This window comes from Antennarius striatus, chromosome 18 (genome assembly GCF_040054535.1).
Source record: "Antennarius striatus isolate MH-2024 chromosome 18, ASM4005453v1, whole genome shotgun sequence".
In the NCBI taxonomy this organism is placed as follows: domain Eukaryota; kingdom Metazoa; phylum Chordata; class Actinopteri; order Lophiiformes; family Antennariidae; genus Antennarius; species Antennarius striatus.
Genome location: NC_090793.1, coordinates 13,489,799 through 13,506,347, shown reverse-complemented (window position 1 = coordinate 13,506,347; position 16,549 = coordinate 13,489,799). Strand labels below are relative to the sequence as shown.

At 41.0% G+C, this 16,549-nt stretch overlaps 1 protein-coding gene across 2 annotated transcripts in view; it reads left to right on the top strand.

Annotated features, from left to right (window-relative positions):
- The first annotated feature begins 980 nt into the window (after positions 1 to 980).
- LOC137612035 (tensin-3-like) overlaps positions 981 to 16,549 on the top strand; it is a 33,732-nt gene continuing 18,163 nt past the window's right edge. For both annotated transcript variants that reach the window (XM_068340338.1, XM_068340337.1), the window contains exons 1-11: positions 981 to 1,268; positions 10,250 to 10,417; positions 10,585 to 10,635; positions 10,993 to 11,115; positions 12,299 to 12,363; positions 13,510 to 13,593; positions 14,417 to 14,529; positions 14,998 to 15,058; positions 15,206 to 15,281; positions 15,365 to 15,494; positions 15,729 to 15,794. In XM_068340338.1, the coding sequence (XP_068196439.1) occupies positions 10,268 to 10,417; positions 10,585 to 10,635; positions 10,993 to 11,115; positions 12,299 to 12,363; positions 13,510 to 13,593; positions 14,417 to 14,529; positions 14,998 to 15,058; positions 15,206 to 15,281; positions 15,365 to 15,494; positions 15,729 to 15,794 (919 nt within the window). In that variant the 5' untranslated portion in view covers positions 981 to 1,268; positions 10,250 to 10,267. The remainder of the gene's footprint in view (positions 1,269 to 10,249; positions 10,418 to 10,584; positions 10,636 to 10,992; positions 11,116 to 12,298; positions 12,364 to 13,509; positions 13,594 to 14,416; positions 14,530 to 14,997; positions 15,059 to 15,205; positions 15,282 to 15,364; positions 15,495 to 15,728; positions 15,795 to 16,549) is intronic.

Sequence of the window (16,549 nt, the reverse complement as noted above, 5' to 3'; positions counted from 1 at the left end):
GATGAGAATCAAGAACTACTCCTAGATATTTATAGGATTCTGTAGTGGATAGCTTATGACTAGCAAAGTGAATTGGGTCTGAGATGGTTTGGACATGTCCAGATGAGAGATAGTGAACATATTGGTAGAAGGATGCTGAGTTTTGAATTACCAGGCAGGAGGCCTAGAGGAAGACCAAAGAGGAGGTTTATGGATGTAGTGAAAGAGGACATGAAGGTAGTTGGTGTGAGAGAAGAAGATGCAGAAGACAGGGTTAGATGGAGGCAACTGATTCACTGTGGCTACCCTCGAAGGGAAAAGCTAAAGGAAAAGAAAATTCATGTTTGTCATCAGTTGGATATTGTTTTATACTGCATATCGGATATCGGTATCAGACTGAGCGCAGCAATATCTATTCCTACCCATAGATGGCGCTAATTGCCACACTAAAGATTCCTCACTCGCTATAAACTATTTTCTCCCCGGAGAAGCATTTTCCACTTTTTACTGGAATGGCGTGAAATAATTGTAGACTGACTAATGTACAATTATCAGGACTGTTGAGAATACAACACTTTAATAGAACTAAAAGGAATTTTATCAATAGTGCAATGAATTAAGAAGATACTGTATTTCGAATTCAATCATTCGGCCCCTATATGAGTGAGTAAAAGTGGGAATAAATCAAACCTTTTTCAATAAAAGCTTCTCTTGAGGCCATCGGAGACTGGAAGATTTTATAAATACTGTATAGTCAGACATCCCATCATTCCACTAATTTAATGAATACTCCTGTCTTTCAGCATCCCAACATCATGTACTTGGTGTTGTTGTTTTGTATCAGATGGGGGGCTCGACTGCAGGAAGTCTCTGAGTGGGGTAAAAGGGTGAGAACAAATGGAGAGAGGCAGGGGGAGGAGGCCGAGGAATGGAAGGGGGAGGGAACTCGGGAGACAGACCCAGCGGCGCAGTGGGAGGACGGTCCCATGCCAGAACTTGTGGCGGCTGCAGCAGCCCGGACAGACGGCAGTGAGCAGCGGGGTGGGCTGAGCGGCAGCAGCGGCAGCAGCGGTTCTGAGTCCGAGCCTAGGTTTCAGTTTTACCATCAACACCCACAGATCAGCCCCAGGAGGAGAGAGAGAGAGAGAGGGGAATGATCGGCCTGTGTCACGGGTTCATAGGGACGACGATCAGAACCCAGCTTTCTCTTTCAGACTGACAAAAGGGAAACTTACCGGGAAAGAAAAAAAGAAGACTCAAAGTGACTTTTGTTTTTTCAGACGACAAAGGTAAGGCGATGCGTCTCAAGTCTCCCCACGTCACGGTGAGGGTTTTTGTAAGTCCCTTAAAAGGCAAGATTAGACTCACACACACACACACACACACACACACACACACACACACACACACACACACACACACACACACACACACACACACACACACACACACACACACACACACACACAGCAGCAGCAGCAGCACCTCTCAGTCTTTTCCCTCTCGTTGACCTTCAGTTCCATTTCCGAAACAAGACAGTCAGAGGCTGCAACATCCCGCGACACCCCAGATTGCAAAATTGTACTCTGACCTACTTGCATAGGTCAAAAAATGAAAGCTAGTGCTTTGATCCACAGTCTTGCTTACACTGGCCTTCTCCCTTGTCTTCCTATCTTACCCGGTTCCTGAGTGTACAAAAGATGAAATTTAACCTTGACCTACTTTTGTCAAGATCAAGGTCATCATCCCATTGGGATCCCCTTTGCCGCCCGAGTAATGTGCTTTTTGTTTAATCTTTCTATCTGCAACGGTTGTGAAGATATTTTGTGGACGAACACACGGACACTGACAATTACAATACATCACCACTTTGAAGCAGGTTGTAATCAAAGTGCACAATGGGGCACTGCCCCCCTGGGATTTATTTTGGCTCGGGGTTCCTCTAAAACCCGGTGCGTGCGCTCGTGTCTCTATGTGTGTGCACACGTGTTCCAGATCTTCCAGAATGACTCTGAAGAAAAAGGGGAGTCATTCAAATTAAGCGAGCTGGTTATTCCCAATAATATAACAGGTTATTACTGATGGCTTTCAAATTGGAGTCTCTAAACTTCACTTAAACATTTTGTTTTCCTCCATAATTTGTCGTGAACTGTGGCTGTTATTTAAGGGTCCTTGCTGGTGTGGGCTGTAGAGTCCTGGTGACTTCTTTATGATGGGAAACATATGAGGCCAGTCTTGGGAGGTCTATAGCGCTCTGATTGGATCAATCTTTCTTGTCCTCTGCTGGTGAATAAATGATGGAAAAGATGAGAAGAGGACAGTTTGGCTCTTTTCTTTGAGCTACAGCTGCTGCGTGGTATTTGTGGCCTCAGGGCTGTGTTCCTGAGGCAGCCAGAGGTGATGACACGCGCAGGCGTCTTTACATCGCAGCAGTCCTCTTCACCTGAATCTCAGGCCTTGTCTTTCCTTACTTTGAGGTCAGATACTTTTTGTTCTGCCTGTGCACCTTTTTTTCTCCTTTCCATTCAACATAAACCATGCGGGATTCACTGGACATTTTTCATGCAAAACTCTTTCAACATTTCGTTTAATTACAGACCCAGTGAGACAGGAGAAACAGTTTTGAACTGGCAATTACTGCTTTTGTTGGTGGTTCTATTTCAGGGATGGAGATGTGAACAATATTGGCCCCTCAAAGCTAGAGAAATGTACGTCATGAACTCAAAGTGGGTTTTTTCCCCCAGTGATAACAGCCAGCATTTACAAAGGACTGGCATAGAGATCCAAATGATGAATGGAGATCCTGATAGTGTGGTTTGGACAGGTGAGGTTGCATTGTGTACTGTAAGCAGTACTCCAGGGGTGGACAATTGTTTATTTCATGGGGCCACATAAAGAACAGAAAATATTGTCGAGGGCCAGGCCAAAAGGCTCAATTTAATTCTGCATAATATTGATTTCATTTCATTATAAAAAGTTCTGACAATCTGGAAAGACTGCGAGGAGTTTGTGTTATAAAGCAAAATAATTGCTTTCTCGCAACTTATTTCTGAAAATAATGGTAAACCAAAATATGAATATTATTACCAGTTGTAACCCATTATATTTGTGATCATTTTTAATCACAAAGACTGACTTGTACAACACATGCTGGTGGATAATACTATTGGAAAACACCAGTTTTGCTCTGGGTCGATGTCAGACACTTTATCATATTTATGATCCAAAAACCTGACATTTCTCCATCAAATGCAGACATCCATCAATGGTGACACCTGCTTGTCTGTCCCTTTTCAGTCCCAGTCCATGCAGTCATTTACCATTTATGGGGCAGTAGTAGCTCAGTCCAGTCTCAGGCCTTGGGTTGGGGACCATGTGGTGGCCGGCTCAATGCCTGTGTGGACCAAAAATTTTGGAGTGTGAACTGGCAGTGAAGAGGTGTTAGTTCACCTCCTGACGAATGCCAAGGTGCTCTTGAACAAGGCACCGTCCCCCTACAAGTTGCTCATTGGAGCACAACACAAAGTATCTGCCCAACGATCTGCTTCTCGCCAATATTTGCATGCGTATAGGCCCCTTGTGTGTGAGCATGTTGTAAGGGCCTGTGTATGTGTGTGTGTGTGTGTGTATGTGTGTGTGTGTGTGTGATAAACTGGAGTAGACAAATAATTTCACTAAGGGGATATGTCTTCTCTTTCTTCTCCTACCTCTGTGAGCAGAACAGATTTCTTCCCATAGTGGTCCCTTTCACTGAATGCATTACTGCCAGCTATTCTGTAATCTGGAAGTACTTCATTATCCCACGGCAAATACGAGTAACTGTGCTGTGTCACAAACATCCCAGACCTCGTCCAAAGCCAAAGAAAAAAAGTCAAAATTTGCCACATAATTTTTCAACTGTTGGTTCAGATTCGCTGCAATGTCCTGGATCCTCCTGGCCTGGACAGCAGGACCAGTTCAAATGCTTTGTTTTTCTTGGGACATATTGGTGATGCAGAGTCCAAAAACACTCTGACAAACTCCCACTCTGAGAATGGCTTCCTGTTCCTGGCGATTCAGTGGGAAATCACAAACTTGGTCTCAGTTGTGTGACACTTGGTGAAAACACCTTGTTGCTTTTGCAGTTTAGCTAGTAAAGCTTTGGATGTTCTCACTCTTTCGGCATAAGTCAAGTTTTTGTGTTTATTGGTGCATTTTGTCTTTTAATGCTGAATCACATTATAATCCTTACATGTGGCTCTCTGCTATAAACACAAGGCTTTACCTTTGCCTACAGTAAAGAAATACTTAGTAGTCCATTCTTTGTTGAAAACTGCATTCTTCATCAACTTTTTGGTGATTGGATAGTTTGGAGGGTAAAGTCATGTGACCTGCTTGTGACTACGCAATGTTGTAAACCAACCTCCGAATAAAAGCATGCAACTTTAGACCGTGAATGAGATAAAATTATAAAGTATATTTATTTTCTGATTTCTTAAAAATTTTACTCGGGCCGGCCAGAGTCAGGGCTGCATGTGGTCTGGGGGCCGTACAATGCCCAGGTCTGCAATATGCTGTTACCCAACCTTAGGCTACAACATGTGTTTGAGCACCAGGGCATTTACTTTGTCACAGCAGTGCCATGGCCATTCCATCGACATATGTGATCCATTGTAAGAGAATGAATGCAATAAAATGGAAAGAATAGCGAGAAAGAGAGAAAAAGAAAAAGAAAGATGGAGGGTGAGAGTGAGAGTGGCAACGTAATCCATTTTGGACCACATACCACTATGACCCTGGGATAGAGAATGGTAATTAGGGAGTACTTTTGGGAGCCTGAATGGCTTTTTAAGATTTGCACAGAGCCAGGGCTGTCATTTTTATTCCTTTCAAAATATCTCATGAAAATGTGGGACAAATACATGTTAGAGTTCCAGAGTTACTAAATAAACTTGCTAAAAATACCCCCTGCGCACACACACACCCTCCTCCCTGACTTTTTTCAATAGTTCTCATGGTTTTGTTTATTTCAATTCTACAGCAATGAAAGAGTGTCAAAGCCACAGCGCAAACATTCAGATCCTTTGACAGGAAAAGGCCAGAACAAACTGTGGCCTTGTCCCTCTACAGGCCCTTCAGCCAGACTGTCGGGGCACTGTGGACATGCTACCCACAGTATGAGGTGTTCACTAGTGCCAAGTTTGAATACAAGTAGGCATCAGTGCAACCAATGGCATCCAAGTTGTTACATGTAAATTCTTTGTAATGACTTGAACTACCGAGGCCACAGAAAGAGTTTCTTGTTGTTCAGTGACTGTCATCCGATGGAATTTTTTAAACAGGCACACATGGTTCTTTTCATGCATTTGGCAAACAAATAAATCAAGCTAATGGGAAAAATGCTAAATTTGGTAAAACTGTGCCAACTTAAATAAGAGTCAAGCATTCCTTTTTACTGGCAGCCAGACTTCCTGAAGCATTTACGGCACTCAAGGTGTTACTCGATGCTGCAGACAAAACAGCTCAGGAGATCATTAATCTGTCCAGAGTTTCCCCAAGGTAGAGCGCATGTAGCTGCTTTTTCCATCGGTGTTGGTCGGGGTGAGCTTTATCACCCCATTTAGAATTCAAACTCTAACCGTAGCAGGAGCAGCCTGGAAGCCTGCGCCAGAGAAAGTGTGGGCCGATACGTAAATGAGGAGTTGGATATTTTAGGTTTCTATCCCTCTGTGATTGAGGAACGCCATCGCATCAAATTTATCATCTCAGTTTAATGGATCTAGAACAATATTTAAGTTGTCACAAAATGGAGGATTTTGCCACAGATTGTCAATCATAAACTAGAAGCTGGAGCCAAGAGAATTCATCATCTCAATTTCGGGGTGTAAATGGGAAAAGGGACGCCTTGACTGTTTTCAAATGTTTGCAGCTGAACTGTTCAAATGTTTAACTATAGCCAAGGCAGTCAGAGACTGCAACATCCCACGACTTACCCTGACCTACTGCCAGGATAGGTCAGGGTCAAAGCCTAAGTGTAGGTCAAAGCTATGCACTAGCTTAGTGCATAGGCCAAACAAATAAAACGTATTAAAAGTGAACCATGGAAAACTTTATTGAAGTGAATTCAATTCAACAGATGTCTAAACACTCACTAGGTCAGAAACTGCAAACTGTTTTGTAACACCTTTGTTCTGTTAGGAAGTTTTCTGAAATTAACATGTTTTGAAATGCGTAGGTCAGACAGCTGAATGGTAGAACTTTCACTGTTTTTCTGATAGGACCAATCTCTGATACATTGATTTGTGACCATCAGATTTTTACAAGCTGTCCATTCAAATTGTATTAATTACTCTTTATCTTAGAACAGAACAATGACATTCCTTCAAAGATTAGAAGATCAATGTCAGCAAACTTTTTGCAGGCATTACAATTTAACAGTAGATTTTATTGAATTTGTCTGCCAGACCATTCCCACTTGCTTGTTGGTTTGTTCGCAGGATTTTGCAAAAACTACTGAACTGAATTTCTGAGAAACTTGGGGGGCAGACCTGAACATGTGCCATGTGATAAAGGGGTGGATCCACGGTCTTTTTTTCTACTTATTTTAACCGAACCCTGAAGACAGCTACTTTCATTGTATGCATGTCTTGTTGGAATTGGGATTAGTAGTTAATGTTATGAGTATAAATAATTTCTTCCTTGACAAATCTTTCACCCAGTTTGATGGAAATGCTTACCACATCTTTTTCTAGAAATGTAAAAGGAAGTGAAAAGTAAGAATAATTGGACAGCTTCTTCATCTTGATGCATTCCAAAATGCCATGACTTAATGTTTGAACCCACCAAAAAAAATCCTTATTAAATTATATTTATCTGATGATATTGACATGCATATTGTCATTTAAGAGCCAAACTTTACACAAAACATATTTGAAATAAAGATGACTATGATAAAGCAATAATAAAATAAAGGTGTAAAAAAAGGGGTAAAAAGTTTTACACCTTTAGCAACACAGTGTGTTCAGAATCAAAATAATGACAGTTATTTATTTGAATTATACAAATATATTATATGAACTATAATTTATGAACTATAACTATAAAAGACATTGCTAATGGAAAATAGCGTTATTTTCCGTTAGCAATGTGTTGCAGCCTCAGCAGATGTGTAGCAATGATCATAATCTCTCACAAACAAACTTTCATGTGAACTAATTTGGTTGCTGTGTCTTAATCCTGTATTGGGCAGACAATTCACAAGAGACAACAATGCACTGTTGTGTGATTTGGCTGTGGTTTAATCCCTGGTTTCTGAGCAATTTATGTCAGGATTGTGAGACGGTTTCCATGTTCAGACTTTGTTACATGATGGCATCTTCTTTCATCTTGTGATTCGTCGCTTGCAAGCATTGGAATATTCAGAACAGAGCGGGCCAGGTGAAGGGTGGGTCTCTTGAGCGTCATCACAACTCTTTATTATGCCTCTTCGTTCTGTTTTTGTGGAATGATTCTTGATCGTTTTCTTGTTTTTTTTAATCGTTTTGAGTATTTGAATGAAAAAAATTGAGAGCTACTCCAAGTGATGGTCATTCATGTATGAATGTGGCTCACAGCATCCAGTCAAGCTCTTACCTGCAGTGGTTGGAGCTGGGGGAGACAGAGCCAGACACACCCTAATCCCCCAACATCCTGACCTCAGCAAACTTGTTACAGCTTGCTCACAGCAGACCTGGCAAACAATTTTCTTGAATCGCTCCTTGCCTGGCCCACTCCTCTACGATCCTCGCTCACACAGTGCCATGGGTGGGCTCAGGATTTGAGTTCCTCAGCTCTGCTTATTCTGCATTTATGAGCTAATGCTGCACCTCAAACCAGGAACAAAAGCAGTCACTTCAAATTAAAGGCCAATTATCTTAAGTGTGTGCTGGGGCATGTTGCTCGTGGTAGCTTGAATCATAAATGGGAGAAATGAGAGTACTGGTTGGAAAAAGATGGCATTTTCTGCAGTTTCTTGGACGAATGATTCATATGAAATTAATACTGTAAACCTTGAGTTCCTATATTTTTGAATCTTTATAGGTATTATTTCGCTTTATTACCTTACCTTGAATTTAAATTTGTTATCAGTTACACAATGGCTGAGCTTTTAGATAAATACGGCTTTATGCTCTCTTTTTTGAGGGTTAAGTGAAAAAAATATTTTTTTTGCACCCTTCTTACAAGAAATACTCTTCAGTGTATTTCAAAACATTGAGCTGATAGTGACTAGCTGCATAGTTTATGATAGTGTATGATGAAAACATTCAGTGGAGTCTTTCCGATTTTCCCATATTTTGATTTGAGACTTGAAGCTTAGTTCTGATTCTGGGACAATACAATAATTTATTTCATGTTTATTCCAGGGAGTTTAGGGTAACATCCTCAGATCATCAAACACAGGATTTTTCTTTTTAGAATTTTTTTGAAAAATTAAATTTTCCTCCTTGTTTAATTGTAAGAAATCATCACTTATCCATTAATTTGAGGACAAATGACAGGAAGTATTAGAGGCTATGACTGCAGCATCATGTGTTTCAACAGAGATGTGCAGCGGAATGTCATCAGCATAACTGTTATTTATAATGATGTCATCAAAATGCATCTTGAGATTTCGCTTTGAGTCTGTTCATCTTGCATTTTAAAATGGATCTTTACACCAATAATTCCAGAACCTAATTGATTGTGTTTTCACACTCCTGGGTCACATTGTGATTTGTTTGCTAGATAACTTTCCAATCTCCAGTTAGCACAGTACTTTGACACTTCCAAAACATTACTAAGCCTTCTTCTCATGCCTGGAGGTGAACAGATCATAAGTGCTGACTGAACCGTTCATTAATTTCCCATTAGTAAACAGTTTCCTCACTCTCAGGGGAAATAGACTAACCCCACCATTGGTTCCCAGTGGACCTCCTCTCGCTGCTCCTACCACCTCCACCAAACACACACCCTCACAACAAACCCAACCCTGTTTCCCTGAGGGATGACCTCTTCTCACACACATGGCCTCTTTCATTCCGCTCTGAGGGTTGGTTTAATCCGTGGCTACGCTGTCACTGGTTTGCAACTCCCCCTCTGGTCCCCTCCCGTCGTTTAGTCTGTGGCCTGCAGTCATGGCAAACTTAACTGATGGGCTCATTCTTGGCTATGGATTGTTTAAATTGCAACAGAATCATGCAACAAGGAAGCAGTTTTTTTTTTTGGGCGGGGATGGGGGTGGCGGGGGTAGGAAATGAATCTCTGTGAGAATGCTACACAGATATTTTAAAGGCATCTACATGGAATCAAATTTGTCTGTCTTCATGGGGTTGAGAATTAATAGTTGATGAACTGATTAGTTACGAGTTATGATTTCTAAAATTATGATACTAGTCATTAAAGAAGACATTTGCTACTTTGGCTCTTGAGTTGTGACTGCTGTATTAGCAATTAGCCATTTTCTAATCAGAAAACCCTCATCGGGTTACAGAGAAACAAAATAAAAGCACAAAAAAATGACCCAACACCAATGCAAATTTAAAAATTGTCATTTGTTTGTCTGAATAACAGTCAAATACCTAAATACAGTATATGAATTTTAAATTTATACTTAAAAGCACAATTAATAAACTAAAAATGGTAAATCAGTCTCTCTTTTTTGTTAGTAGGACTAATAGTGTCTAGTGACACTAGTGACAGCGTCCCTCCCTCCACACAGAGCATACAGAGATGACTAGATAAGAGAATAAGGGATAGTTGGTATGCCGCCATCCTCAGACCACTGATACAGGACTCGCCAGGCCATGAGGTCACAGGGACACGCCATCACTCAGGGATTTACAGAAACTGGTTTCAACCGGAGTTCTTTGAATGTTTGTTTTGTCTTTGTCAAATGTTGCTCTAACTAACAGAGGGTGGGCATTAGATTGCTGGTGTACAATCTTTTTATACCACTGTAAGTAGCTAGGTTTTGCACCAGAGATATCTGACAATCACTTCTTGCATTCTCTGAAGCCGTTGTTTCTTTCAGTACAGTATTTGTGACACACACTATTGACGATTTTTATGCAAACAAGACCCCCTCTGTCAGGTGATCTGGAACTGAGGTCATTCGCTGAAGATATCTGCAGGAAACATGGACACAATGACTAAAGCTGAGGACTTTGACTGTCAAATATTGACTCTAGCAAAGTCACCTGTTTAAAGTGGGAATGGTGTGAGGTCATAGAAGTGCCTTAGTCCACCTGTGTCTGTGCTTTGACATTTATAACAGGAAGTATCAAGATTTAGGATGGAGGAGGGATATGAGCTTGACCTGACATACATCACGGAACGTATCATCGCTGTGTCCTTCCCCCGGGGGTGTTCGGAGGAAATCTACGCTCATAACCTGAAGGATGTCACACGGATGCTCAAGTCCAAGCATGCAGATAATTACCTGGTCAGTGCTTGTCTGTCTCTCCTAGTGTCAAAACTCAGACAGTATTGATGTCAGATGGGTGCTTTCACGGTGATTTGACATGAAAGTGTTAATCTCAAAGGGCATGGTTAATGTTTCACACTAATGTATGATGCGGTGCTAAAGTATTTCTTGTATGTCTTCTCCAGATTATCAACCTGTCAGAGAAAAGACACGACCTCTCTAGAATGAACCCCAAGGTATGTTTGGAAACAATCGAACATATGTCAATTTTTTCCAGGTTCTCTGGTTTCCTACCTCCTTCAAAAACATGCACTTCAGGTGGATTGGTTAGTTCCAAATTGTCCATAGGTATGAATGTGTGCGTGAAAGGTGTGTTCATCGTCCGTGTGGCTCTGCGATGGTTGGCAACGTGTCCAGATCATCTCCCCGCCTAATGCCCGTAAGTGTGCTGGGATAGGCTCCAGCAACTCCTGTGACCCACAAAAGCAGAGGAACTGGTTCAGAAAAAGAATGAACAAAAGACGTGATGCCATATGATGGTGATTGGAAATGCACAGGGGGTTGTATTTTAACAGAGAGTTTTGTATTTTCAGACTCTGGATACAGGCTGGCCCGACATGCATGCTCCACCCCTGGATAAGATCTGCACCATCTGTAAAGCCATGGAGAGTTGGCTCAATGCTGACCCTCTTCATGTGGCGGTCATACACTGCAGGGTGAGCGCCTGCATGTTGTTGTTGCAGCTGCTGGATTTTAGTTTTAAATGAAAAATTTAGTGACTGCATCAAATGTAATTACATGGTAATTGTGTCAGAATGCTGTTCTATAAGTCATTCTTTGATAAAAGAAAAAAAATTATTCAAACTAGAACCAAGGCAGTCAGAGACCGCAACATCCCGTGACACCCCTGAATTCAAAATTTTTACTAGGTCAAGTCTCTACATCAAAGTTAGTGCTTTGATCTATGGTCTTACTCACACTGGGCTTCTGCCTCGTCTCTCTATCTTAACTGGTTCCTCAGAGTACAAAAGTTGAAATTTGACCTTGACCCAGTTTTCACAAGGTCAAAGTCATCATCTCATTTCCATCCCCTTTGCCGCCTGAGTAATGTGCTTTTTGTTTCATCTTTCTATCTGCAACGGTTGTGAAGATATTTGGTGACGGACAGACGGACACACGAACACTGATAATTACAACACATCACCACTTCGCGGGATGTAAAAAGCCTACACACTTCACCGGAAAATAGTTGTAACATAAGACAGTACACTTTATTTTGCCTGTTTATTTATATGCCAATGTTGCTTTGGGGCCTGAAAATGCTAAGTGTTGAAAACACATTCCAGAAAGTAATGTTTTCAAAACACCATTTCCCTCATGGCTATGAATGTTCCACCCTAATTCACACACAAACAGACATACACAGACACAATGTTTTTCACAGAAAAACAATTAAAACAAAGTCAGACTGTCTAGTTTTTATTTGTGCTGCAGATCGAGTTTATTGGCATTGTAGGTTTACCAAGTCTCAGCTGTCGTCTCATTTTATGGTGTTGAATTGTGAAAATTACACTGCTAACTACAGGCCTGGCATACATACTACAATTCTTTCACTCAGTTTGCCTGCTCTGTCTGTACCAGGATCATTCCCAATCAACTAACTTTTATTATAATAACAAATAGAAGGTGCCATGTTTTTGTTTTTTTTCTGACACAACCATGACCATTTCACACCACTTCAACGTTGAGAAGTAAAATAAAAACAGATGCAGGAAATTTTGTATTTGTGAGATCCCATTACTCATATTGGGAAGATATTTGATCATTAAAGTGTTAAAGCTCTTTCAACGTAATAAAATTGCATTCGGTGAATGTCTTTTCCGTTCTCTGTTTCTTTAGGGCGGCAAAGGTCGAATTGGAGTTGTCATTTCATCTTTTGTGCATTTCACTGACGTATCAGCCAGGTAAATACGACAACTTCTCAGGTTTTTCATTGTTCACTGTTGTTTGCACTGAAGTTAGAGTTTATCACATTGTGGCCACTCACAGCAAGCAATATCAACAGCAACCCACAACAGTTGATGCAGACTCATTTCACAGACCACAAACTATGTCATTACCTAACCACGGCTGATTCATTCAGCTCCTTTAATTTTCGGTCAAGGAAGTTCGGATAGTGTGTCAAAGAAAAGTCGCTTCTTTTAAATTTTAAGGAAAAAAAACACACACAGTTTAAGCCATGAATCACCCTGTATAGAATTGCATGAATCAACTTGGAAACATGTACGTTGCTGTTGTAGCTTCTGGCCACAGTGTCGGTTTCATGGAGCCTATTCATCAAGAAGAAAACTGATTTTTCAAACAACTGTTAGCCTAGATTCTTTGAGGACTGTGGTTTACTAAGCACCTAAGTACAGAATTACAGCAAACATAGGAGACCTAGTCTGTTTTTTGGGTTTTTTTGTTTGTTTTTTTGCCACTTTTGCAACGTCCATCGTTTTGGCTTCCATTGATATTTGTGAAAACCTGGTCAGTAAAGTGAATGTGAAAGACTGAGGGCAACAAGTGGCAGAGAAAGAGATGTGAAAAGAATGAGGCAGATTTACAAAGGCGTCGGGAGAGTAAGAGAGTGGGGGCAGAGAGAAAGGGCCGACAAGAGTGACAGAGCTGTGGTGAAAAGGTTCCAGTGCCTGTTGGTTTTAGGTCTGTCTGAATAGCCGAGCTGTGCACACACTCTGGCCTCTCGCTGTCCTCGTCTCCCCCTCCATGTTTACTTAATGCTGGCATTCTCTTCCTCTCTGCTGGAATCCCCTGTCTCTGGGGTTACTTTCACTCTTGTCCATCATCCATGTAAATGTAAGTGTGTGTGTGTGTGTGTGTGTGTGTGTGTGTGTGTGTGTGTGTGTGTGTGTGTGTGTGTGTGTGTGTGTGTGTGTGTGTGTGTGTGTGTGTGTGTGTGTGTGTGTGTGTGTGTGCGTGCGTGTGTGTGTGTGCTGTCCCAATTTTGTTGAGGATTAACACCGTTTAATTATCGAGCAGCAGAATGTAATCTGTCACGTCGTCATAATTATATCAAGTGTTTAACGTGTCTCTCTCCGTCTCCCTCGAAGTGCTGATCAGGCGTTGGACCGTTTTGCGATGAGGAAATACCATGATGATAAGGTCTCAGCTCTAATGACACCTTCACAGAAACGGTAAGACCCAAAACTCAAGCACGCCCTTTTGTCGTGCAATATTTGTCTGTCCATGCATTGTTTCACTGGTGCATTGAAACGCAGTCATGTCCTAGACTCACCTGATTCAACACAGACATGTGTGTTCTGGTGCTATTTGTCTTTTTCACTGTAAAGTCTGCTATTGTTGATCATTGTAATGATAATAAAGACCCCAACAGTGACTTGGTGTACTCTTACCGCTAACAATAGTAGTAGAAGTATTCTGATCCTTTACTTAAGTAAAAGTACCAATAGTAAAGTAAGAATACTCATTACAATAAACAAGTTACATGAAAAACTTTAATTTAGTCCTGTTTTGATTTCACTGAAGCATCGCTTTGAAGCAGCATGTATGCAAATGGAGTTTGAAACAATTTCTTGTACAGATGATTAATAGGACAAGAATAGAAAAAAACCCAAAATAAAACATTTGGTCACATTAGATCACTTGAACATGAAAAGAAACCTTGGGTATGATGTAAAAATTAAGTTTAACCTTTAACAATATTTTATATTTTTATGCTTGCAATACTATCCATGGAAAAAAATCGAAAAGTTGCGTAAAAAAATGTGGATTACATACATGCATACATACATAATAATCCTTTCAAAGTAATAAATCTCAGTAAGTCTCAGTCTTACATGGATTTTTAGCTTATTTCAGTAAATTACGCTCTAAAATTTGTTAAGGTATTGTCAGTAAACACATTATTTAAAATCCCACAGATACTATGTTCCAGTGTTTGGCAGTATTTGCGTGTACTGACAGCTGACCTGCACATCCTTCACTCTGTACTTTCAGTTATGTTTGGATCCTCAATAGTCTTCTGAGCGGATCCATGAAAATCAATGCCTCACCGTTGTTCCTGCACTGCGTCATCCTTCAAGGCATACCGAACTTCGATGCCACGGGAGGTTAGACTCACATTATTTATCACTATACACAGCTGCAACTCCCGATCAAACTACAGCTGCTTCTACCACAGCTGTACAAAAGAATTCCAGACCACATCAGAGATGGAGCACCGAACAATATTGAAACTTATCTGTGCTTCTTATCTTTGTCAATATCCGTCACACATGCATGCTCAGACAGATAGACACTTACATAAACAGAAATGAAAAGAAGAATTTCATTTCAGGTTCCCGGTAAATCCATGGGAATTCACCTCCTTGGGTTCTTGTAGCAAGCGATGTTTGTCGCATCGTGGAGCTAAAATCCCTTTCTCACAACAGCAGCTTATGACACCATTGTTGTGGGCAAAACAATTTGAGAAGCCATTCACTCCTGTCTTATACACCAGACGTCTTAAGGCCATGTTGTCATTGCACATGTAACTAGTGTTTATTTGCGAATTAATCATGTTTTTTCTTTCTTTTCAGTATGTCATCCATATATCAAGGTTTATCAGGGAATGCAAGCAGTGTATTCTTCTGGAATCTAGTAAGTAGCTCACACATGTTAGAGTAATTGAACATTTGAGAACAATTTCATATTTCCCTGACTTTATTGCTGGTATTTCATTTTATTTCATATCTGCGATTGCTTCCAAATGCTGTCACACTTTGTTTCCCGTCGCTTTTCTTCCAGTCACATTGGACCAAGCCACAGAGGTCGTATATGCATCACCTTGGAGCCTGCGCAGCTTCTCAAAGGAGACATCATGGTAGAAAATTTTTTTTTTTTTAAATGTCTTTTACTTTGGCGATTGTGGTATTCACAACATTTGTGTGTGATCTTTTTTTTTAGATTAAATGCTATCACAAGAGCGATATCATTTCGGAACGTGAAGTTATTTTCCGGCTGCAGTTCCACACGGGAGCAGTGCAGGGCTACAACCTGATGTTTGAAAAAGAGGACATGGAGACTGCCAACAAAGGTAGGCCTAAAAAAGTCAGAACAGGTCTCAACCTGCCACAGATAGTTAACAACAACTGCTTTACTCTGTTCGGGGCTAGGTGGACTTCATTTAGGATGAGCAAACTGAGACTAATAACCTTCTTCTCTGGAATGTTTTACCCGTACTGAGAGAATCCTTCTCACAGACTGCACCAATTATCTTTCTATTTCTGAGGGGCCACATTAACAGCATTTCTGCGTGCTTACATTTCAGATCCCAGATTTCCAGATTATGGTAAAGTGGAGTTGGTGTTCTCAGAGGGACCAGAGAAAATCCCAGGTAGGCTTCTAATCCTTTTGATTTTCATAATATGCGAGACAGAGAGCAGGCACAGTTCGTTTCTCCATTTTCCCTTTTGTGCCGTCCTGCACGGTGCTCCTCCCCCCTCTGTCCCCTAGTGGGGAGGGATGTGGAATGCTGCAGAGGGGAAATGTAGTGTGAAGTCTGTGCTGACAGAAACGTAAAGAAGCACAGTGTGTGCTGCTCCAGAGCCCCACAGGAGTGTGAGGGAGTGTGTGTGTGTGTGTATGTGTATCCCATTTATCCACTGCATGTTTTTACAGTTGCTGGAGTCAGTTTGAGTTTCTCAACCTTTCTCCAGATACCCTTTCAAAACATGCAGAAAGTGAAGTCACCAAAATTCTAAAAACATTCCTCAAAAACACAAACACACACGCACAAAATGTGAAAAAAGGGAGTAATTGCGACTTACTATCGATGGGAAAACCTGGCTCTGATAGGATGTACACTGTGGCTCTTATCCGGCAGGGATGGACACAGGTCCTGGTCCGTCTGACCCTCCCTGTAGTTTTTCTTGTTGGAAGTTAGGCTCCAAAAGAATTCACTCAAATACACTGTAGCTGTATGGTGGCAGAATTACAAGAAAAACTACTTTAAACTACACAGTAAAATGTCTGCCTATCTGACTGCGACATTTGAAAGTCATTTACAACATGTGTCTCTCATTATGCATGGCACCTGAATAATATTTATAGTTAATGGCATTGCTTAGTCATGCATTTGGCAATGGTCAG